The 25270-nt window shown below is 38.6% G+C and overlaps 1 protein-coding gene across 7 annotated transcripts in view; it reads right to left on the bottom strand.

The window, feature by feature from the left end:
- The window catches only part of NRXN1 (neurexin 1), a 1005506-nt gene that overhangs the window by 37156 nt on the left and 943080 nt on the right, over positions 1 to 25270 (bottom strand). Inside the window, exon 1 of one of the 7 annotated variants that reach the window (XM_081100751.1) lies at positions 16525 to 16881. The exons of 5 other annotated variants lie outside the window; for them this stretch is intronic. In XM_081100751.1, the coding sequence (XP_080956877.1) occupies positions 16525 to 16557 (33 nt within the window). In that variant the 5' untranslated portion in view covers positions 16558 to 16881. Of the gene's footprint in view, positions 1 to 16524; positions 16882 to 25270 lie in introns of those variants that run through there. One more of the 7 variants, XM_081100750.1, reaches the window with a different exon arrangement.

Here is a 25270-nt window from a genome sequence, read left to right as displayed (position 1 = left end):
TGAAACTATATCGAACCTGCCATAGGCAGCATGTTGGCCATTGAAGTGGGTAAAATATCCTAATATCCACAATCGGTAGACTATCCACATTTTCCCTTGCCTAAAATATTGCAAAGTAGGAGGGGAAAGAAAGCCATTATTGCTTGAAGAATGCAAATGTACTTTCCCCCTGAATGTCCTATTTTGCTTTTCAACTTTTAAACTCCACTTTATTTCAAAACATACCCTCAACCATTCCAAAGCATTTTCAAGTTGGAAAGCCTTTTTTTGTTTCACAATAAGCTAAATGCAGGTGCAAACTCGGGGGAGACAGACCTTGGAAATTTTAAGTATGTTGCCATGGCAATGGTTTGCAAGAATGTGTATGAGTTTCATCTTAGCTCTCAAGCATTCAACTGAGTTCCTATGTAGAGGTTCAAATCACTAGGCACACAATGTTTGCCATTCATTGTGTCTTGAAAGGTTTGGAAATGTCTGTAGCTTACTGCAATCAGAAACCACAAAATTATTTCTTTCCCGTCCTCCCTTCCTTTCTATGTATCTATTTACCTACCTATTTATCTATATTCTATGCAAATGTGGAGATGTAGTCATTCATCATCTATTCTTAGCTGGCCAATCCCAGTTTGGCTGCTCTACAGAAAGCTGTATACATAAATTGAACAGTAGTTATTTTCACCATTGTTGCAAACACAAAGATGCACTTCCACTATGAAAGAGCTGTAAACATTTTCTACTGATTTTCACATTAATTTCCTCATTCAGAATTGACATATCGTTAAAGAAGCATGGTAATTATTTAGGGATGCTCATTAAAGCAAACTTTCAGTGTAATGAATTGTGGAGGATTTTAGAAAAGGGTTCCAGTCTACAATGCAGGAAAGAAAATTAAAATGTGTAATTCTAATGATTAAAACTCTCCTGTCCCCAAAATGGCAGCACCGCCACCAACAACAAGAAATACACCCAGAAGAAATAATTTTATCTCATGTGAACCATCACTACCTCAATTGTTCTTAAATGGTTTGATGCTTCTAAATTGCAAAACCTTTACAGTGGACTCATGATTCATTGCAATAAAATCAGTGATTCCTAAAAACGCATTGCCCCCATAAATAGAGTCCACAGAACACTAAAATTGGAAAGTTTTAAAGCTATTTGGTAAAAGAAATAGTTCTTAACAAATTCTCTTCAAATTACAAGGCTTTTCAACCTAAAATGAACTATACAACTGAAGAAGTCCATTTTTTAAAAAATCATTCACCACCAAAATAACAACAAAACACCTGAATTTCTAAGAATGGATATTCTTTAGTTTTCCTAGCAATTTTTTTTTTTTGCAAATTATCCATCATGATACATAAAATGAGGCCAAAAGGGACCCCACTAATCTCCTGCATTTGGTTACTGACAAAATCTTCACTAAAGTATTATTAACTATCAAAGCCTGGAGTTATTTAAAATTCACTTTCCTGCTTTAACTTTGACCCATCTTACAACATACACACCAATGCACACACAACGTAAGCATTCTCTCCCCCACACTCTTTCACTTAATGGCTTGTTGATATATAGTACTTTAAAACTGCAGTGGCACCACCCTGCCCTCCCCCATCCTCAGGAGCCGACAGCAGTGCTGGAATTAAACAAATGAGAACACAATAATTAGCCATGCAAACTGTCAAGTGGATCTCACAAGAAAATCCAGAAAATACAATGATCAGCAGTTTCAAGCTTTAACAACACTCTACATTGAGCTCCCATTTATTTTAAACAAAAATAGATTAGGCTTTTGAAAAATGTTCACTGCAATTTCTATGGAAATAGGGCAAAGCAGCTAATGGGTCTTTTGCATCTCTAATCTCTATGGTGCTGATATAGCGGAAAAGTCTCTGATCCTACATTCTGTTCAAATAATTTCTCATCTGCTCTTATCTAACCAGGTTCATCCCCACAGCGAGTAGCATCAGAAATGGTTCCAAAGTGAATAGGATATAGGTCTGTGGGTCAAGTCACACGCAGTGACTCCCCAATTCCCCAAAGCTCCTAAACCATACCTCAATAATTTTATGAGTGGTAACTAAATTAAAGTGAGCATTAAAGGCAACTGTAAAAGGGAAAGTAATTATCAAATTATCCAATGTGTTTTTGGGTGAATGGAGGGGTAGGCATTCAAATCTTTGGGGAGAGTACTGATTATATAATTTGTAGCTAAATCTCTGAATTCTTTGCAGATAATAACCCTTCTCCCCCTAGCAACCATGTTGAGTTTTTATGAAGCAACATGGATTGATTACTTCTATCATATATACCTTGTCTGAAATACTAATCTAATGTTTACATTGATGTTAAACAGATGAGAACATAATACCCATTTTGTATCCAGTAATAGAATTAGAATATCAAATTTTTAAAAAAATACTAAGCATTGTGATGAATTGGTCAACTCAACTACTATCAAGCTTTTGTTTGCTTCAATTCTTTTATTTTTAAACTTGTAGAACAAGTGCTACTTCATAAACTGAGAATGTAAGTGGAATTCCTGAAACTGGTCTAGGATAGGATATAGCATTCTGAGATTTCAATAGGAGTTCAATCATTATCAAACCTTTATCAAACCTATTGACCTGGGGCAAATCACTCCCTATCCCAATAATAAGTACATGAGAGTAGATGACCCCCTCAGATCCCTTTAAAATGTAATAATCAAGGCTACACAAGAGAGTCCTGTGGTAATGGTATAGTAAAGAATCTTGATTGTAATGGTGGTTACAAGACGCTACACATGATGAAATTGCACAGAACTATACACACATACACAAATATGTGCATGTGTAACTGGGGAAATCTGAATGAGTTCTATGACTAAGAGCAATATCAATATTCTAGTCTTGATATTGGACTATAATTATGCAAGATGTTAACATGGGGGAGATGTTGGGTAAAGGCTTCAGGGGATTTCCTGCATCTTTCTTTGCAACCATCTTTAGTTTTCTCAAAAGAAAAGATTTTAAAAATGTATACATGCACACATATATAAATATAATGATTTTAAATTCATGAAATGGCTCACTACAGCCAAAGATGAAAGACCAGTAAAGAGGCCCGATGCTTTCTCTCTGAAGTGGAATGTATTGGGTTGAAATAACTAAATTTTCTTCTAAATATGATAGTTTTTACCTGAAACAACTAGTGCCTTTAAAATAGTTAGAATATTGGCTATTTTACCATGTTTTGGAGTAGGGAAATTGTCTCATGACAAGTTGTTAATAGTGACACAATTTTTGCTCCATCTTCTGCTATTTATCCTTGAATATGGAATCCTAAGAGTTAAGAGACCAAACAACTAAAAATTTCAACAACAAATCAACAAATATTCCCTTGATTTAAATATATATATATATATATATATATAAAACCAACACAGTTAAAAAGGAAGTGTCAGGGATTTACTGAAAATTAAATTTCCAATACTTATATCCTGAGGATTCTGTAGTTTCTGTCCAATGAGCTACTCCTATGATGAGTAGCCTTACTTTTCATTTATAAGATCCTGCAGAATCCCATTCATTGGAGAGTTAAGTTGTGCCCAATATATTTCCTTTTAATGTCACAGAATGCAGTTGATTCTTCTGACTGCCACAAGGTCTAAAACGGTCTAGAGACTTAGCAATTGTATGCCTTACTTTGGTTTCCAAATTTGATTCTTAAGTGACAGAAATGGGGCAAAATAAAGCAATAAATGCCATTCAATGACTATTAGAGGGGAAAGTTGAAGAAAAGAGGCAAATCAAACAGGAAATTATAAAGAAAAAAATGAGCAGAAGGGAGGAGAAGATGAAAGAAGAGTCTTCCCACATATGTTTGGAAAGAGGCAAGGTGTCTTATGCTATTTCATAAATGAAACCAGTGATAAAGGTATTTCAGAATTAGGAAAGTAGGTGAATATCTCACCCAGTGAGATGTGAAATAGGTCTTGATTTCAAAATTCTTGAAAGAGGTTTAAGAGAAAGGAAGCATAATAAAATCTACAAGTAAAAGTAAGTCAATACATTAAACCAGCTGTGCTTCAGGACTAGCCAACTAAGCAGTCTTAGGACTTAGCTGTCATCTGGCAGCAAAGACTTCCCTCTACTTAAATATCAAACCTTGTGACACAGACAGAAAAGTGCCTCACAGAGGACTGCACTGTCCTTGAACATCTTGCACCAAACAATAGGAGATAAAAATAATAAAGGGAGTTTCTCACTCACATAATTAAAATGGGCAATGAATGCTGAGTTATCTGATGAAAGCCTTTCAGAGGCCATGCATACTTTTCCCAGAGTTAATTTCACCAGGTTCAGTAAATTTAAAATGGCAAGAGGAATTACTCCCTATAAAGAATCCTATCTAATAAAAGAGGAACATGGTAATTGGCATACCACCGCTACCCTTTCCATTGGCTAATCAGGGCGATATGCAAATTAACTGCCAGCCAAGATGGCGGCCGGCAGCCAGGCAGCTTGAAACTAACATGAGGCTTGCTTGCTTCAGTGATGGAGGACTGCAACGTTCCCCGCCTGCCTTGCCGGCCTCTGAGCCTGCAGTTTAAGAAACACTGTAACAAATATAGAAGCTAAACAAAACCCCAGAAACCAGCTTTCAGCTTGCTGGGATCTCAGATCTGGAGTTGATACAGAGTTTTGATTATAGAACCTAAACAAACCAGATACCTTCTTTCAGCAGCAGAGGTCTCAGAGCTGGAGCCAGGGCTAAAGCTGGCCCAGAATAAAAAAAAAAAAAAAAAAAAGAGAGAGAGAAAAAGGAGCAGTTGGGAGCTTCAGTCCCAGCCTGAAAACAGCCCTCAGCCCCTCACCCAGACTGGCCAGGCACCCCAGTGGAGACCCCCACCCTGATCCAGGACACCCTTCAGGGCAAACCAGATGGCCCACACACGTGCACCAGGCCTCCACCCTATATAGTCAAAGGGTAATATACCTCCCAGCACTGGGATCAGCGGAGCTGCGAGGCCTCCCGACACCGGGATCAGCGTGACAGGGGGCACCTCCCAAACCCCCTGATTGCCCGGCGGCTCTGTGTGTGACAGGGTGCGGAGCCCCAACACCTCCCCACCCTACAGGCCCTGCTCTGTGACCGGGTAGAGCCATAACCTCCCCATCGGCCCTGCCCTGGGTGTGACAGTGGCGGTGCCCCAACCCCCTGATACGCCCTGCTCTGTGTGTGACAGGGGGCAGTGCCCCAACTCCCCTATCGGCCCTACTCTGTGAGTTACAGGGGGGAGCTCCTCAACCCCATGTGCATGACAGGGGGGAGCTCCCCAACCCCTGATCGGCCTGCTCTGTGTGTGACAGGGTACGGAGCCCCAACTCACCTGAAGGGCTCTGCTCTGTGCGTGACAGGGGGTGGCGCCTCAACCTCCCCATCAACCCTGCCTTGAGTGTGACAGGGGGCAGTGCCCCAACCCCCCAATTGGCCCTACCCTGAACATGACTGAGGGTGGCATCGCAAACTCCCAATCCGCCCTGCTCTGTGCATGACAGGGGGCGGCGACCCAACTCCCCAATCTGCCCTGCTCTGAGCCCAACCAGGGGCTGCACCTAGGGATTAGGCCTGCCCTCTGCCACCTGGGAGCAGGCCTAAGCCAGCAGGTCATTATATCCTGAGGGGTCCCAGACTGCGAGAGGGCACAGGCCGGGCTGAGGGACTGCCCCCGCCCCCCTGCGAGTGCACAAATTTTTGTGAACCGGGCCTCTAGTCCTACCTAATAAAAAAGAAACATGGTAATTAGCGTATGACCACTACCCTTTCCATTGGCTAATCAGGGCGATATGCAAATTAACTGCCAGCCAAGATGGCGGCCGGCAGCCAGGCAGCTTAAACTGAATATGAGGCTTGCTTGCTTCAGTGATGGAGGACTGCAATGTTCCCCACCTGCCTTGCCGGCCTCTGAGCCTGAAGTTTGAAACATTGTAACAAATATAGAAGCTAAACAAAACCCCAGAAACCAGCTTTCAGCTGGCTGGGAGCTCAGAGCTGGAGTTGATACAGAGTTTCGATTATAGAACCTAAACAAACCAGATACCTGCTTTCAGCAGCTGAGGCCTCAGAGCTGTGCCAGGCTAAAGCTGGCCCAGAATAAAAAAAAAAAAGAAAAGAAAAAAAGGAGCAGTTGGGAGCTTCAGTCCCAGCCTGAAAACAGCCTTCAGCCCCTCACCCAGACTGGCCAGGCACCCCAGTGGGGACCCCCACCCTGAAGGATGAGTGACCAGCTGCAAACAGCCCTCAGCCCCTCACCCAGGCTGGACAGGCACCAAAGTGGGGACCCCCACCCTGAAGGATGTGTGACCAGCTGCAAGCAGCCATCATCCCCTCATCCAGGCTGGACAGGTACCCCAGTGGGGACCCCCACCCTGATCCAGGACACCCTTCAGGGCAAACCAGCCAGCCCCCACCCATGCACCAGGCCTCTATTCTATGTAGTAAAAGGGTAATATGGCTCCCAGCACCAGGATCAGCGGAGCCGCAAGGCCTCCCAGTACTGGGATCAGCGTGACAGGGGGCAGCGCCCAAACCCCCTGATCGCCCTGCGGCTCTGTGTGTGGCAGGGGACGGGGCTACAACCTCCCTATCCGCCCTGCTCTGTTCCTGACAGGGGAAGGCACCCCACCCCCCTGATCAGCCCTGCTCTGTGCCTGATGGGGGGAGCTCCACAACCCCCTGATCGCCCTGCAGCTCTATGTGTGACAGGGTGCGGCGCCCCAACCCCCTGATCGCCCTGCAGCTCTGTGTGTGACAGGGCGCGGCACGCCAACCCCTCCCCCACGGGCCCGGCTCTGTGTGTGATGGGGTAGAGCCATAACCTCTCCATCGGCCCTGCCCTGAGTGTGACAGTGGCGGCGCCCCAACCCCCTGATCGGCCCTGCTCTGTGGGTGATAGAGGGAGGTGCCCCAACCCCCCCCCCACAAGCCCTGCTCTGTGTGTGATGGGGTAGAGCCATAACCTCCCCATCGGCCCTGCCCTGAGTGTGACAGTGGCAACACCCCAACCCCCTGATCGACCCTGCTCTGTGGGTGATAGAGGGTGGCGCCCCAACCCCCTGATCCGCCCTGCTTTGTGTGTGACAGGGGGCGGTGCCCCAACTCCCCTATGGGCCCTACTCTGTGAGTGACGGGGGAGCTCCTCAACCCCCTGTTGGGCCCTGCTCTGTGCATAACAGGAGGGAGCTCCCTCCCCCTAGTGCACAAATTTTTGTGCACTGGGCCTCTAGTAAAATATATAATAGGCAATGGGCTAAGAAAGATGCTAATGGTGGTAAATTGGCCATATGTTCTAGAGCTGCAGCAACAGAATCTAGGCCTATAGTTCATGAGCTTCCCAGGAAGTGCGTGGTCGTCACACCTTCTTTGCTCTCTCTAGTGCCACAGTGCCATGATGCTCCATAAGTCCAGGGAATGCTTTAAAGTTGAAGTGTTTCAAGCTAAGCCTCAACTATACATATTAGTTTGCACTACAACATAATGATTTCCAGAACATCCACCAAATCCTATGTTTACATGCTGATAATAGAAAAATAATTTTAAAACTCAATCACTATATTTTCCATATTTTAAGAAGTCTTGAAGTAACAAATGTCAAAGTTCTAATTTCATTTCCTATATCTGAGAATATTTCCTTGCTAAATATTTCAAATCACTATAGCCATTTACAAGCTTTATTAATTTTTATCAATAAATTGTGAACAACCCTAAGAATAATTTGTCCTACAAATCTAACCTTCTGTTGTCAGTATAGACCCACTGTCTTTTTCATGTTTATAGAAAAACTAGAGGCCTGGTGTGCAAAATTTGTGTGCGGGTACAGTCCTAGGCCTGACCTGTGATCAGGGCCATCCGCCCTGGCTGCCTGCAGCCAACCCTGCCCCCTGCCATCAACCACCCCCTGTTCCCCATCAGGCGATCAGAGCCTGCAGGCTGGGGGGACGGACCAAGAAGTCAGCTGTTCCCACCCACTCACCAGCCCCACCCCTGTCGCAGGTCGCCCTGTGTGGGGGGGGTGACCTGTGGGTCTGGGATCTTATCCTGGCACTGCCCACATCCCCTGCCATCCACTCCTGGTTCCCTGTTTGCCATCAGGTGATGGGAACCTGCCAGCTGGGGAAAGGGACCGAGAGGTGGTCGGTGTGCCTCATAGTGATTGGTCGAGCAGTCGTTCTGGTCATTCCGCTGTTAAGGTCAATTTGCATATTACCCTTTTATTATATAAGATGCTTACAAAAACTTGTTTTCTGAGGATCTCATTTAGCATTCATTTTATTTTTTCATAAATCTTTATTAGTAATGTGAATTTTTTTCATACTGTGCTGGTGATTGCTTATGTTACCACTTTCCTTATTACTTTCATTAGAAGCCACAGTATACCTTATTTCTTAAGTAATCTAAAACTGATTGGTAGATAAGGGACTTTTAGTCCAGAATATGCAGCACTTTATAGAATATTTATTGACATAAAACCTAAAAATACACACAGTAAGTATAGCACTCATGTGGGTAATTGTTTAGTAGATTCAGTCCATGATTCTATACCACAGGGTTCTTATTAGGAATACCAGAGAGGGAATCGGAGTTCTTGACACATGGTAATACTGATTTTCACTTACAATGAATAATTTAGCTCTTTTACCATCCATTGTATAAAAAATAGATTTGAAATAATTTCAAGGCCTCATGGCAAAGGCGGAAGTTTTGGAACACAAGAAGAACAGGAAATACGGGGCCCCTTTCCTTTGTTTTCGCAGAATTATGCTTGCTTTTATGATGCGCACACTCCAAAAATTGTCCTCATTTGTCAAGATGGTGTTAAAATGGAAAGATGTTGGTTCTTCTATTGCATTTCCTATTTGCAAGTTTCTAGGATTCCAAACTGCTAATTCTCTGAAACCTACCAGCCTTGCCCATAGAATGCTAATGAGCCTCTGTATTTTTCATTGTGGAATTGGAGAAGGAGCCTTCCCCCTAATTAATGCTACCCATGACTGGAATTATTCTCACACTAGTTTCAATATGAAAATCCCATCAGCAAATCCCAGATGCAAATTTATCTCAAAATTCAGAAGAGATGATTCAATACAATGAAAAGCAGTCTATGTTTCAGGCCACTTGTCTTTCAAACCTTTTTCTTTAAATGGAAATTCACTTTTATTCATACTCTGAAATCATAATGTATTATAGCTACAAACCCCCTCAAATGGGAAAAGTCAAATTCCAGAAGATTAACTGGTTGGTCTTCATCACACCATAGCAGTACCACTTTCTCCAGTACAATGTCTTTACATAAACCAGAATAACCTGTTCATAATTAGATAAGCTCAAAAAAAAAAAATAACATGTTGAATTTGATGCGAAGTTGGGGTGGCTCCAAGGGTAGGTCTGAAGTTTAGCAGAGCATTCTGGATGGAGGATGGTATATATTTCACAAGGAAACAGAAAGGGGACCGGTTTCAAAATAAAATGAACATGTATAGGGGTAGGGAGAAAAGACAGGTACAAACGAAAAGGACTGCTTTCCTGTTAATCATTTTTCCTCCTAAAATACTCGATTGACTGTGTCTGAGTAGAAATCCTGGGTAGTCCAGTGAAGTGTATTCCCTTAAGTATTGGTGGGAAGCAAACCAAGTGACGTTGAAATTTTCCAAAATAGTCTGATAATAGTTATTCAGTGGCATCTATGAAACAAAAATTCTAAATACACAAATAATTTCTCAAAGGGCACATTGAATGTTAATATCTTGGCGGTGCCAAATGTACAATGCTTAAAGACGATGTTAACATTAGGGGGAGCTAAAGGAAGAGCGAATTATCTATAATATGGTTGTAACATTTGAATATATTTAAATTACTCCAAATTAAAAAAATAAAGAAGCATATGATCAAATCCTATATATAGTACTTCTAAGTTGGCGAAACTGGTATTTATAAAATAATTTTCTTTAAAAAAGATGCAGGTACATTCATAAAGGAAATAATAAAGCTAAAATCATAAAAAACAAGCTTCAAATTCCCCCCTTTTGTAATATTTACAGAGTAAAACACGTGTTATATGAATTTCATTGGCACGTGTTTGCAAATGTCCTTACATTGTAGACTTTCAAATAAACCAAGCATATACCTTTCTACTTCATCTAATCATTTTAAACACTCATCTCTCTTCTTGTAGTATTATAAAGAGTTGATGCATCATTTAGGAAATTGTGAGGTAGAGAGAGAGGTTAAAGTCAGTGTTTATTTTGTTATTGCATCAGAAGCTTTCTGTTTAAATGACAATCTATTGTGATTTAAATCTCACTAGCTGTGTTTGGAAAATCATAAGGTCAGGAATGTAGGAAACCCTTGTTGCATGGATGCCTTTGAACAGTGACCTAAGCTTACTTTCTCTAGCTTGAGTTTTTGAAAAGTAATCAAGAATTATTCAGTTTGATATTTTACACCTAGATATCATTTCAGTCAGTTCTAAAGAATGTTTCATGAAGTTTCCCATAATTAGTCATTGTATTTTAGACTATTTACTTAGAAAATAATAGTACTATATCAATAACCATTTAAGTAACATAAATAGACTTGTTCATAATTATCACATATTCAAAATTATTTTACTCAAGGCCAGACGCTTGCTTCCTGCATATGCCCACCCACATTCTATTCTCGTTTCAGCAGGTACCCTTCAAAAGTAAAATAAAAGATAAAGAAGGAGGTAGAATTGAGCATACTGATAATCATAGCTAGATAATTTTCAAGCACACTCAATTATGCCATAGGGACCTGAGATAGTTACACTTACTCCAATGTGTCTTTTTAACTATTGGAAAAATAACTCATCCCAGTCATCCCATCAGTAGAAAGAAACCAATTTCTTATTTTTAAAGGAAAACATTTAGCAACCAATGGCTAATTTTAACGAATAAAGAGAATGAGTACAAACTAAATATGCAGGTGATTTTAAAATAAAAAAGTTATGCACATATTGCATTCCTTTCATTAGTCATAGAGCATGAAAACTGGCTTTTAAGAAATCAATACATTTTCCTGTGAACATGTAGAACAGGAAACAACCACCTTGATTAATTTTGGGACCGTGGTTTATATTCAAATACCTTCCATGCCACTTCAGAAGCTAGTATTGGTGTTATGTGTATCCCACTCGATTTGACTGGATTTTGTGTTATCTTTTATTTTGTAAATAAATAGATAACTAGGGCTGCTCTAACACAAGAAACAAATAGCAGAAAATCCTTAGTGTGTCAACTTAGCCCATATTGAACTTTCCTTTCTCCAAACTCAGCAAATATGTGTCCATAAATTAGTTCTATAAGATAAAATAGTTCAGTGTTTAATGCTCTAATTTTATGTGCTTGTTCTGATGCTTCACCTGGATTTTTAAGGCAGCAAGTGTCTTACTTTCCTTCGAGTCACCCATGACATATTGCACAGTTCTGGTAGGGGTCAGTCAGCAAGTAGATATTTTAACTACCAAATGTATAAAAATGCTGACACAGTGTTTATTGTTTGCTTTGTCAGTTTCTTGAAATAAAAGGTACACTTCTTGGCAAACCCAAGAGTAACTATTCTCTCTGAAATTTCTAGTTTGTTATAGGTATCCTTTAAACCTATTATTTAGTAGCTAATTATTTAGCAGTATATCATAGAGGCACACATATTCATACACACAAACTACAAACCTAATCGATAGGTGATCTACTTAAATTAGACTAATTGAGAAAAGTCCTGGTGTACAATTAAAACAATGCTTTTTAAGCCAATGGGTTGATAAGCGGTCTAGAAACCACTTCTGGTCATGCAAAATAAACAATTATGCAGACAGTTCACACATGGGAAATTGAGAATTGACACCTAAGGCTACGCCTATGCAACTCCAAAATAAAATGATTTTAAAAATAAAAATTCTAGTCTAGCCGGTTTTGCTCAGTGGATAGAGCGTCGGCCTGTAGACTAAAGGGTCCCAGGTTTGATTCCAGTCAAGGGCATATGCCTGGGTTTCAGGCTCAATCCCCAGTAGGAGGCATGTAGGAGACAGCTGATCAAAGATTATCTCTCATCATTGATGATTCTGTCTCTCTCTCCCTCTCCCTTTCTCTCTGAAATAAATAAAGATATCTTTAAAAAAATAAAAATTACATGCGATATTTTTGATCTGACAATGAAATACTAGTGTTTTGAAATTATAAAGGCAGGCAGATATTATATATGCACAGTATTCTATATGTAATCTATACTTTTGTACATGTAATAGATTTTTTCATTATAAGCAAATTTATTTCACCAGAGTGTTGACTGGGAAGGCATTGTCTCTGAAGCTCTAGTAGAGTTTTCAATTTGAAAAATGTCAAGAGATCAACTGGGTGAATGCATTTTCCCATACCATTAATCCCCACTTTACCCATAAATTTGCTAGTAAATCTAGGCTGTGAACTTACAGAATCATATTTTAGTCAAAAGTCTGAAATATACTTAGAGCCAAGATTGGTATCCTACAAAATCCATGATGTTTTAATTAAAAAGCAGTGGAAGTAAAGATGAGAGCATATAGACCTCAGGACTGATTTCCTTTGGAGAATGATTTCTTTTGGTTCCCTCAAATAATATTTAAGTAATTCCCAAAAACTACTATATGTAGTTGTTGTCTTTTAAACTAAATAATTCTTAAAGCAATGGAGCCTATTAACAAAAGACATAGGTGTGAGAAAAGAGTAAGAAAAGAATTAAACTGAAATTAAAAAAAAATTAAACTGTGGCCTAATATGAACTATCAAAAATATACATCACAACAATGAAAACAAACATGGGCTATTGATTTTTGGGAAATAATTCTGAGATAGTTATTAATGTTTAAGCACGAAGGTAAACATTTGAGAGGCAAATGGAAGTGTGTAGTGATAATCACATAATTTATGACAAAAATAGGAAACACCTCTCATATATTTTTGCTTTTTCATTGCCATTATTCAGTTTGGACTTATACTGTCTACATTTGCTAAGGGACACTAGAGAGATATAGATTTATAGTAGTTCGTGACTCTCCACAATTATTCTGTATAGTGGAAATTGCTTATTATTGCCTGTATAATAGGCAATAACTGCTTGATTCTCTGTGCCACAGTGATGAGGGAGATTCCAATATCCACTATCAAGTATATGTAAATAAGATAGCAGTATGGTAACTTTAGTAGAAATCAAAGAAATTTAAAGCCTAAGTATACACAAGTGTATAAAGCAGAACTTGGTGTCATTATACCAAGTATATACATACATAAATACTAGTACATCGCTTATTGGAGTTTTTGGGGGGTTTTTTGTTGTTATAATATTGAAATCTAGAGCAAATGGCATTTGAGTCTATAAATGACAGGTAAAGCAGCAGAGGAACAGAAGCCTGGACATAGAGAATATGGGGAGTGAGAGAGAAGACCACTTGGTCTGAGTGTAATTAAATATCCACCAACACTCTTTGCCTAAGAATTTTGCTAGTGCTCAAAATACTGGAATTAAGAACACTAATTTTGACAGGTCAAAATATTGTTTCAAAGGAGTTATTTTCCAAAAGGGTAGACAGAAGCTTACTTCTTGAAACATTTAAAGTTGATATAGACAGAGGCTGAAAGTCCTTTGCTACCTGCTGTTTTTCCTATTTGAAAACTACAAAGTATTAGCTAAGAGGGCTTTTCTCATGAATTAGCATTTTGCCTACTGCATCCATCACCGTTAATTGATTGCACTTGTAGTGTATAAATGTACCCAGATGCTGTGGGATGAGCGCATTTCATAAATTAAAGGAGCATATGGAGGGCACACAGACAGTAACATTTCATCATAACTATCCAAACATCCTTAATATGCAATGCTACATCACTAATTACTATGTAAATATATAAGCCTTTCCCTGGTTGATGTCTTGGTGAGACATTTCCTTGAAAGCTGAGCAGACATGCTACTGTGACCAGACATTTAATACCACTTCAGAGCTCTTCTAATTCTATTTCACTTTGCCCATAAGGAGAATGTGGCTCTTAAGTCTATTCAGCAACATGACTGTACAAAGTAAAAAGTATTTATTCCTTATCATTGGGTTATCTTGCTCATGAACACCAGTCAACCTTCCAAAATATACATATTTATCCAATATGTATATAGGATAAATATACATATTGGATAAATGCAGGCTCTATTTCTTTCTAAAAAAGTTAGAGGGAATTTGCCACATGAGGAACATTTAGTGGACCCTTTCATTAATTTCTAAGAACAGGGCATGGAGGAAAAGAATTGCAGAAGGTATAAGAAATTGGCTTAATTCTTCAGCTCTGGGGAAATTAGCATAAATGACCTGAGTAAATTATCTTTAATATCTCAAGGTACAGCAAGCAACTGTTTTCATTTTCTTATCTAGGTCATAGTTATTTCTCAAGCTAAGGTTCAAAAGTCAAAAGAGACATGCAACAGGAACATTCTCTCCTTCAACAAGGTTGGCCACACAAATGATTACATGAGCCATGGATGCACCATGGACCAAAAGATTTATCTTTAAACTTTTAAAATTTGTATTTTATTGGTACATTGTGGCAGTGTGATTTTGATCAAATTCGATTGTACTTAGGACTGAAAATTGTGTCTGTGCATATCATGGAATTCTAAAAGAATCATTCAAATTATAAAATTCCAAAGGTTTCATTTCCCCCCACTCCTATGACCTTAACTAGGCAAAGGCTGTGCCCAGTTTCCTGGGTAGTTGAGTGACAGAAGGCTTGATGGAGGATGCTGGGAGATTAATTTCATTTCAGAATTTAAACTGGGCATTGGTCAAGTACCCAGGCTTCATGACAACATCAACACTTTAATGAAACATTCAAAGTTATTTTAGAAATGACTATCTATTTGTAAGCCAGAAGTGAAATATCAGATTAGTCAACATGATCTTTATATTTTCAGAATTGAAAGCTAATTTAGGGAAAAAGTCAGTATGCCCTATAGATGTTTGAATCATCTGAGGTCTAGGTAAGTAAGTTTAGTAGTACTGCCATATTTATATTTAGATACCACCCACTTAATTAATACAATAGCTTTTAAGTTCACTCCTACTTTTCCTGAACATGGTAAAGAGAAAAAGGTTACAACCACAAATACACCATTTACAATCTGGCAAAGGGACTTCCCTAATCTATGGTGCAGTGGCTACCTAATTGAATGAAAAATAGCTGTCACAACAGACATAACATTCTATCTCATAACTGAAAGGAAGATGCAATCAGAGGTTCCCTTGAAAAGAATGGCCAGGCTTCCTCCACTATTAAGCAGATCCTCCCCCTCCTCCCCCTCCCCCCTTTCTGATTTGCAGTCCCTTCTGTCCTCCATCTGCTCCGCCTCCACCTATTGTCTCCACTCACTGGCAAGCAGTGCCAATCCCATCTGGCCATGCTCTTGCTTCTGCTGCTCTAATTCCCCTGGGCCTAGGAAATATTTGAATGTTAAGGCATTTTCCCTCTTCAGGAGAATGAGGACGAGTTAGAATATCATAAAATCCCCCAAAGAATTCACACACACACACACACACACACACACACACACACACACGGCATGCACATGACCTCTCTCACATACAAACAGCAGTTTTACAACCCTCTCCTAGACTAAAATAAATAAATAAAATGCTTTTAATTTTTTTCACCTCAGATGCATTTTAAAAATTTAAAGTCTTACTATCTTTGAAATGATCCAAATTTATATTTCAAAAATATAAACAAAAAACACTTTCATTAATCCCAGACATGCATTTTTTTCAGTAAGTAGAATTAGTGTAAATAAACGTTATGCAAATCTTACCATCATGAAATATTTCCATTAGTTAAGCACATTTAACCATTGCTCACAAATACATTTTCTGTTGTATCAAGCATACATTTAATTCAGGCATTCCACCTTTACAAATTCTCAGCAAAAACCTCACTCTGCCGCAGAAGCATGCACGGTCAGAATTTAAGCAGAGTTAGGCAAAATTATCACCAAGTCATTAACAACAACAAAGCAGTCTGCGAGTCTTGAAAGCAGCTTTTATTCATGCTTTTACTTGAACCAACTTAATGCATAAATACATATAAATACACATACACACACTTTTATTGTTTTTGCAACAAGCATGCTAATAAAAAAAACAACAACAAAAAACACCACACTTCTGAAGCTCACATAAAGCAGCAAACAAAACTAGAAGCAACCATGCTCAGGGTTTAAGGACATTTAAAAATTTAAAACGACCTTTCTACATCTCATATAGAGCATGCATACATTTGACATGCAATCTCCAAGAAGAACTAGTTTAATATAAATCTTAAAATTAGGTTATCCAAAAACAATTGATTCTTAGTCTCATTATGCTTGCTCTCAGGCTTCTGGTGTCTTAAACCCTGCATGCTGCAGTTCTAAGCTGTGCTGAGCAGCGGCTGTGACAGAAGAAGCTACCTGCGAGTTTTCACAGTGCCATCTCATATCCATGTCTGTCTGGCTACCCTGCGTGCTTAGAGCTTTTTTCTTAATTCTTAATGGAAATCCTAGGAAATTTAGTCCATCCTCTGAAATCAATACTGGTGACAGGAGAGCTCCCTGACTCAGTGGGAGATCAAGATGATAAATTGCCTGCGCATTAGCCTGGCCTATCAGTGCCCTGCACACAGATGGGCGAGAAAATACACAGAAAAGGCTCGATCAGTCACGTGTCACGTAGGAGCCAATGACTGACGCTCTGCTGCAGGAAGGGATGCTGCAGTTCCGTTTGCAGCTGAGGAGGCTGTTGGTACCCAGCCCAGCCGCGCCCCGCTCAAAAAGTCTAGGCAGTCCCTGCTGTGGAATTTGCTCTCCAGCAGGGACTGAAGAGGGGAGTGGGCATCCTATTTAACCCTCAACTCAAAGACCTATTCCCATGCACAGGGAATTTTCTCTATATTGCATTCTAATCCAAAGTGATTGCCCAGCAGAAGAGAAGTTATATATATACATATTTTATATCCCAACCATTAAACTCTATGTGCTTCTTTTCAGACGATTATTGTGTTTTCACCTAATGTGACATTACAAACCTTAAACTGTGCAATTAGCACACAACCCTCCTAACAGAATGGCATCAAAGCTTTATAATTGTAGTTATAATTTTATTTCCAACTTAATGAATGCCTTTTTTTCAATGCTCGCATTTATAATGAATATTTTTATGGGATGATTTTGTAAAATTAATTATGCAACATAAGAAGTATATTATTATGCTTTTTTTGAAAATTAGAACTGTTTCTCTTTAAGGACCATTTAAGTCCCAATGAATATGACATTTTATCAATCACTAAAAAATAAAAGCAAACACCAAAGAATATGCATCTTGTTTCCCTAAGCATGAAGAACAAATGTGTTATTCAGTGATGGAAATATCTACTTATTTTTGTCATTCCTCTGAAATTTAAAACAATTATTTGGTAAACAAAGGCTTCACATCTGGAATACCATATGGAAAAATATCCCCAATACGTCTGCTTGCATTGATCATCCTGCAATAACAGACATGTTACACAGTTCTTCAAGGTAACTGAGATGATTATATCTAGTCTGACAGGGAAGATTATAAGTGATGAGACCATGGTGTATTTCAAATGACAGTATCAGGGATTTTTTTTTTTTAATGATAAAAAGAAACATTGAACAATCTTCAGAAATGACATTTATATCAGAAAGGGTATTTAGAAGCACTTCTCTTTGTTCTTCATTGCCAGGATTTTAATTATATCCAAGCATTTTAAGGGTTAATTCTGACTCCTTTTAGAGTCATCCAATACTACTTAGGGGGAAAAAATCTGAGAATAAATTCTAATAGATGTGCCATCATAAGTAAATTGCTACTTAACTTTAGAATGCTGAAATTCCAAAGTACATTTTCTCTTGGCAACTATTTTTTAAACATATTCCTGACAGTCTGAACCTTGGCAAGTTATTTTATTTTATTTATTTTTTCCAGATTCATTTCCACTCTTTTATTTAATAATGACTATCAGAAAACAATAAAGCATTTTTCTTTAAAATATATATTGTTTTGTGCCCATTCTACTTATTTGGCCTTTTTATAACATTACAACATAATCATTAATAGTAAAAGGAAAAATGAAGGCTCAAAGCACTTCTAATAAAACATCAAAATCAAACCTGTTCATTGCAATATTGTAACAGCCAAAACCAAGAAACCACCTAGTCACCAATAATGAACTGATCAGATAAATTATGGTAGAGCCTGATAGTAGAGATATTCTACAGATGTAAAATTTACTGTGAAAAATTCAAATATGCTTATATGAAGAGCTATCTAGGATATATTGTTATTTAACCAAAAATTAAAATTACACATTTTCAATTGTTTAAAGGCTATATACACACTTTTGCACACACAAATAGTTGCATATGCAGAGGATATTTCTGTAAATACATAAAATATTAGTCAAGAGTGGATAAATTTTGGGAGGGGAGGTGAGATCAACGGTCACAGAGTCTTATTAGTGCCATTTTACTCATTGTTGTTATCAAGTCTATATTCTACTTTTCTCAATTAAAATAATTAAAGTGATGGCACGTACATTCATTTAGGTTTAGAATAAGGTGATTGGCAGTTGTTTTGAGCAAAAATGTTGAGGGTAAACAAAGTGAGTCAGGGGGAAGGGTGACCTGCTGCTTTTCAAAGAAAATAGGGTAGGTGTGGGCAAGGAGGGAGCTCCCAGGTAGAGGTGCTGGCAGCCTTAGCCAAAACCTACACATTATCTTGCCTTTAAGGCAGCAATGATATCCTAAATTAAGCTTCAAGTTTAGCTCTGCTGCTTCTTGCTAATTGTATCCTTCTGAGAAAAAGAAGGCTAGGAGGGGTTAATTTTCCCAAGTTTGGGTGTTAGCCCAATAATTTACTCCCCAGTCCTTCTCATTCCTACTTCTAAGAATCAGAGATAATTTAGGTGAATTGTCACTATAAACTGTGAAGCTCTTAACACAGGTAAGTTTTTTTTTTAATTCAATGACAACATAATCATCAACAATCAAACACTATTGAATGGTGTAGGGCTAACGACCAAACAAAATCCATTTTGTATGCGTGTACTAGTATGTGTGTTTCCTACCCAGTACAAGCTTATAGATTCTATCCTTGACTTTTTTGTTGTTGTTCAGATTCCAATAACTTTAAGAGATACAAACTTTAAAAGAAGTTAAACTGTCTAAATCAAGCCAAAGGCTTATGATTTTTATTATTACCAGAATTTTATTGTACCCCAAATTATTTTAAATCAGTTTTATGGGGGGGGTGACTTTGCCCCCAAGGGGACATTTGACAATGTTTGGAAACATTTCTTATTATCACAACTGGGGAAGTGCTACTTGTATCTAGTGGATAAGAAGCAAGAATACTGCTAATGATCCTTAAGTACACAGGACAGTCCAAAGAGTTATGTGGCCCTAGCGTGACTCAGTGGTTGAGCATCAACCTATGAGCCAGGAGGTCACGGTTCAATTCCTGGTCAGGGCACATGCCTGGATTGCAGGCTTGATCCCCAGTGTGGGGTGTGCAGGAGGCAGACCATCAATGATTCTCTCTCATCATTGATGTTTCCCTCTCTCCGTCTCTCTTCCTCACTGAAATCAATAATATATATATTAAATGTCCATAGTACTGAGATTAAGAAAGTATGCCCTAAATACTAGGCTTTTATACCTTATTTACTTAAAAAGAGGCTTAAGGAAAGTGTCCTGTACTGTGAGGTATATATGTAAAGTGGAAGCACATAAGTTACAATGGAGAAGTGATGAGGACCAAGGACCATGACCTGAGTCACACCAAGTTAACAAATCACTGAGAAAAGAAAGAAAGAGCAAATGAGAATGAGGAAGGAGGAGGAAAACTCAAAATGTGGCCTAACTCTAATCTGTAAACCTATGACACATACCGGCAGTGTGTTAGAAACATTAGGGTAACTTGCCCAAAGGCTGTTGATTGGTCAAGTAATAGGTCCATTTTATTTGTTTAATTTAAACAAAGGATCTGAGAAATTAACCTCATTGAAGTTAACAATACAAAAGACTTGAGGTCCTCCCCTTTTGAATTTTTAAAGATGTGGCCAGAAAAGGTACTATTTACAGGGATCACAGGAGGGGCTATCTGAGGAGATATGTGAAGGGGAGGGAGCTTTTGTGACCCTTACATTACAGAGCTTAGGCTGTGTGTGGTTGTAGGCTACTTTATACTCCACAAAGGTGGGCTTGTAAACAGGGAAGTGAACAAATCCTATATTGGACCATCCCTTCTCACAGCTTGCTGAGGTGGCAGAGCGCCACCTCTCACCCTAGAAGCTCTGCAGCTCTTGTCCCCAGCCCCCGTCCAGTCTTTCTATCCATAAATGAGATTTCCGGGAGCAGAGTTCTCAGGACCAGCTTTAGGCATTCCCCCTGTGACTGCTGCCATGCCAATTGCCACACTTCGCCAAACCTGTGGCGTTCAGGGTCAATGCAGCAGAGCTAAGATATGGAGCCACCTGGAGCACTAGGACAATGGGGCAGCTTCAAGCCAAATTAATGCTCGTTTTGACAGGGAAATATTGCAGGAAAGCAGCTGAGAGAGTGCGGAGAGAGAAAGAATGAGAAAGGAAAGAGGTCAGAAAAAAAGAGCCACAGGCCCACAGATACCATCACATTCTCTGCGGTGAGGGAGAACATGGCATGTCGTAATTCTCTTAAAACTAGACAGATTTTTACAACTCCATAAGGTTTTAAAACTGGCAGAGTTCAACTCCTTCATTTTACAGATGAAAGATTTTGCTGCAGCGAGGTGAAGTAACTTGGCTTAAAATAAGGAACAGTGGGATTCTTTGCCATTCTAGTCAATGGGGAAGTTTTCAGATGCTTTCAAAAATCATCATAATTATCAAACAGAGTAAGACTTAGAGGAAGGGGAGTAGTTGATGTCAAATAAGAGCCAGCAAAAGGCTCTGAAGCCTCCTCCTACCCCCACTGATACTGGAGTAAGGCATGAAAGCTATTGCTATTCAGGAAAGTGTCCAATCTCCAATGCATATTTATAAGATATGAATTACAAAGGAGAAGCTTTGAGTCTCCTCCTTTTATAAGAATCTGAGGGGCTAATGAAGATTATTTAAAAAAAAATACAAATTCCCATCTCTGTATTTGCATCACAGTCTTCATAAATGGGAAGTAGGATGCGTGGTGACATTTAAAGTACATATGGCAGGAAGTAAGCTCTAGCTGTGAGAGAATATAGAATAGTGAAATATTCTGGACCATTTCTTGTTTGAAGAGAAGGGGAAAATAAAAATGGTTGAAAATCCACAGTGAATTATCTTAATTTAAAATTTTTATTACTTTTGCATTCTATCCGCTATAATGACAGCCCTAGTATGGAGCTATGGAGTAACATTAAACTCTGGTTAATTACTAATTTAATATTTGCAAGAGATAGGAAGTGAATTAATACCTAAGTGAGCAAAATTTCACATACTCTAAATTTTATGTATTTTTCTGCTATTCCATTCTTGTGGGTTTGTTTTATACACTGATTATTTCTCCAGGTACATATGCCTTTTTAAAAGTAAAAACACAAACAAAAAACACTGCCTCAGATAATCTTTTCAATACCATTATACTCTAAAATTTATTATACTAATGTTAAAAATAAAAGAAATTGAGACTCCAAGTGATTGCATAGCATCTATAGCAATGAAACTAGTAACTGCCAATCTACTGACTAGGTATCAAATGTTCTTTCCAAATTAGAACTTACAGTTCTCTAGAATAGTTGTTCTCAAAGTAGTGTGTATAAGAACCAAGAAGGAACATGTTAAATATCCAGATTTCCAGGCCCTTCCCTAGAGACTGATTCTCTGACTTAGATGGATCCCCAAAGTCTTCCTTGTGAATAAGCAACCCATCTCCATATTTTAAGGACCTTAGAATCAAGTTGGAGTTCCAAATTCAGAATTCTTTTCAGGAAAAGTCATGTCAACAGGATATCTAATGAACACAAATGGGAAGTATTTTTTTAGAAGAATAAAATTAAAAGTGTTGTGAGTAATGTTCAAGAGATAAATTGGAACAGAGAGCATTACCATAATGAAATAGAAAAATGCAGGTGCTTTAGAGCCAGCCATTAAGGGATAGTTCCCCAAATTGGATTTTACAATGTAAACAATATTGTAGGTGAAAATACATTCTGAGCAAGAAAGATTAATGCGCATGGAAGAAATATGCAAATAATAGAATTTAAAAGAATTGGGTGACCCTTTTATTGCCACAGATAGATATGGCCCTTGGCTGAATTAGACCCTACCTCACTGCTGTGATTAGAAACCATGACATCCAGGCAGGGTCCTTTCACATATCCTAAGAATTCATTTGCATTGAGACATGTTTTCTCAGGATGGCTCTCTAGACCTCTAGAGAAGGCATGCTTTCTTTTAGGAGCTCAGAACCCATTGAAATCACATCACAGCTCCCCTAATTGCTTAAGAGAATGAATCCACTGGAAGAAATCCCCAGTCTATTTCATGCACAACAATGACTCATGAAGATGAACTGTGAGTGCACGTTACAGAAATCCTATGGGCATTGTTTTTCTCCCAGCTGGCTTCTAGGATGTACAGTTTCAGGTCAAAGGGTAATGGTGTCAAAATATGTTCTCTTCAGACTAATCTCTTTAAGATTTATCTCTATAGGATTTATTCTGCCAGGCTCTAACTCATTTTTAAAATTTTCTGAGCTTTTTGGCATACTATACATTTCTTTTAGTTTGACAGAGGTTGATTAATTGTTCCCTTCGATCTAAACTGAAGACTTTTGGGACAAGGTTAATAAAGAACAAGTTCTCTTGGGATGTTGTGAGTAGGACAATGCCTTTTACGAAACAGACATCAGTGACCAATTATTTTTGGTGGCTGATTGATGAAAAGTATTAATCAAAGAGCCATAGTCCATAGTCAAGTCTGTTAGAAGGCATGAAGGAAAGGATGTAGGAAAGAAAAGCACAGGAAACCTTACATGTAGTTGCGGTGCATTAATAGACCTTGTGAGAAACTTTAGCATTTTAGTGAGTACAGGCTTTCAGCATCACCAAATATGAGTCTCCTTTCTTCCTGATCTGCCCACACCCACCAATAATGGACCACATGATAATATTTTCAGCAGCGAGAATGACTTAGAAAAGATATATACTCAGAAGGTTATACATGAGTCCACAATCCTATGCATGCACACAGGCACCTGCACACACGGAATCCACATATTTACTTATCAGGAGTGAATGTTTCCATTAACAAAACTGTGAAACCTATGCAGGGAACAAAGCTCATCTTGGACTAAATATAACATTACTAGAGGCCCAATGCATGAAATTCGTGCAACAGTAGCCCTTCCTTCCCCCAGCTGCTGGCACCAGCTTCCCTCCAGGCCACCAGTAGGCACCCAGAACCCAGGCTTCCCTTCGGCCACAGACAGGCACCTGGGACCTGGGCTTCCTGCTCAGCCCCGGCTTTGTCTGGAAGGATAAAATATTATTCTTTTATTATAGATATAAGAAAATCAGTGAATGCAGAATTTCTCAATTGATCACTCATATAATGTTCCATGAAGAAACTGCAGGAGGTAGAAGCACATATTTCAGGTAGGCTCAATATTTTATAGCAGCAATTTACAACCAGTGTGCCTCAAGAATTTGTAAAACACGCAATACCTGACTTTTTAATCAAGGGCACTGACCTCTTTTCCCTTAGATTGTCAAAATAAAAAAAATGACAATAGTCAACACAACAATAGCCATCTGGGATGAATAAATCAAACTTACACCTATTTTTCTGTCAAATCGGCAAAAACTATATTTTTTTGTGTGCCATGAGATGAATAAGGTTGAAAATCACTGTTTTAAAGCAATTACTTTCTAAATTTGAGGTGCTTAAGAATTTGAGTGCTTTTTTAAAATTGCAAATTTCTGGCCCCACCCTGATCTACTTAATTATAATTTCTAGGGATGAGAGTGAAAAGCTACAGGCTTGACTTGTATCACAGGTGATTCTGCTGCAGGTCCTTTAGAAAATATAGGGAGATTAAGGATGATGGGATGGATAGATAATTTATTTTTGTTAATCCTCACCCAAGGATATTTTTCTATTGGTTTTTAGAGAGAGTGATAGGGAGATGGAGACACAGAGAGAAAGAAACATTGTCATAAGAGAGACACATCAATTGGTTGCCTCCTGTACACACCCCGACCAGGGCCTGGGATCGAGCCTGCAACCTAGGTATATGCCCTTGATGGGAAGCAAACCTGGGACCTTTCAGTCCACAGGCTGACACTGTCCACTAAGCCAAATGGCCAGGGCAGCTGGATATATCCTGAAAAGGGTTCCAGGGACAGATTGCATTCAACTTGGGTCTTGAAAGATGGCAGAGTTAATTATTTTAGCAAGATATGGAGGCAAAAAAGTGCTTTTAAAATTTTTTTTAAATGTATCATATAAATGATAAGCCCCTTATCTTTTCAACTGGAGGACCTAGCAATGCTTCTAATACATATGAAATGGTCAATAAAGATTAGTTAAATTAGTAAATAGTCTGACTACAAAAAAAGTAAATCTATAAAAACAATTCACTCACAATCCCACCTCCTCCACAAAACATTTTTTTGTTACTTTTGATGCTGTTATTACTGTTTTAATTTCCATGTCACATTCTTTTTAATTTCTTATCTGAATACACACACAATTTTAAATAAGAGTAATAATTAGGATACAGTTTTATAAATGAATACGATGGCTTATACATTTTCTACCTTGACTTAAAATACTATCTTTCTAACAGTCATAGAATGGTCAAACTGGTGTATTATAATTTACATAACTATTTTGTGTTTCTTTGGATAATGGATTCATCTCTATTTTGTATATTTTCTATTGTACATAAACTTGTCTTCCTTTGTATTTTTTCATAAGATAAAGTTCTATAAGTGGGGTTACTCATCTAAACATTAAGTGTTTTTATTTATAGAGCTTAAAACAATCTGCCAAAGTACTTTTCAAAAGATTAGCTCCATTTTCATATTGTCGCCAGCATGCTATGTTCCATTACATCTTCACTGGTGTGAACATGTTGTCTTTTCTAGCTGGATATGCCCTTTTCCCATTAAAAAACA

Source organism: Myotis nattereri (genome assembly GCF_964212035.1).
Source record: "Myotis nattereri genome assembly, chromosome: 10".
In the NCBI taxonomy this organism is placed as follows: Eukaryota; Metazoa; Chordata; class Mammalia; order Chiroptera; family Vespertilionidae; genus Myotis; species Myotis nattereri.
This window is presented reverse-complemented; position numbering and strand designations above follow the sequence as displayed.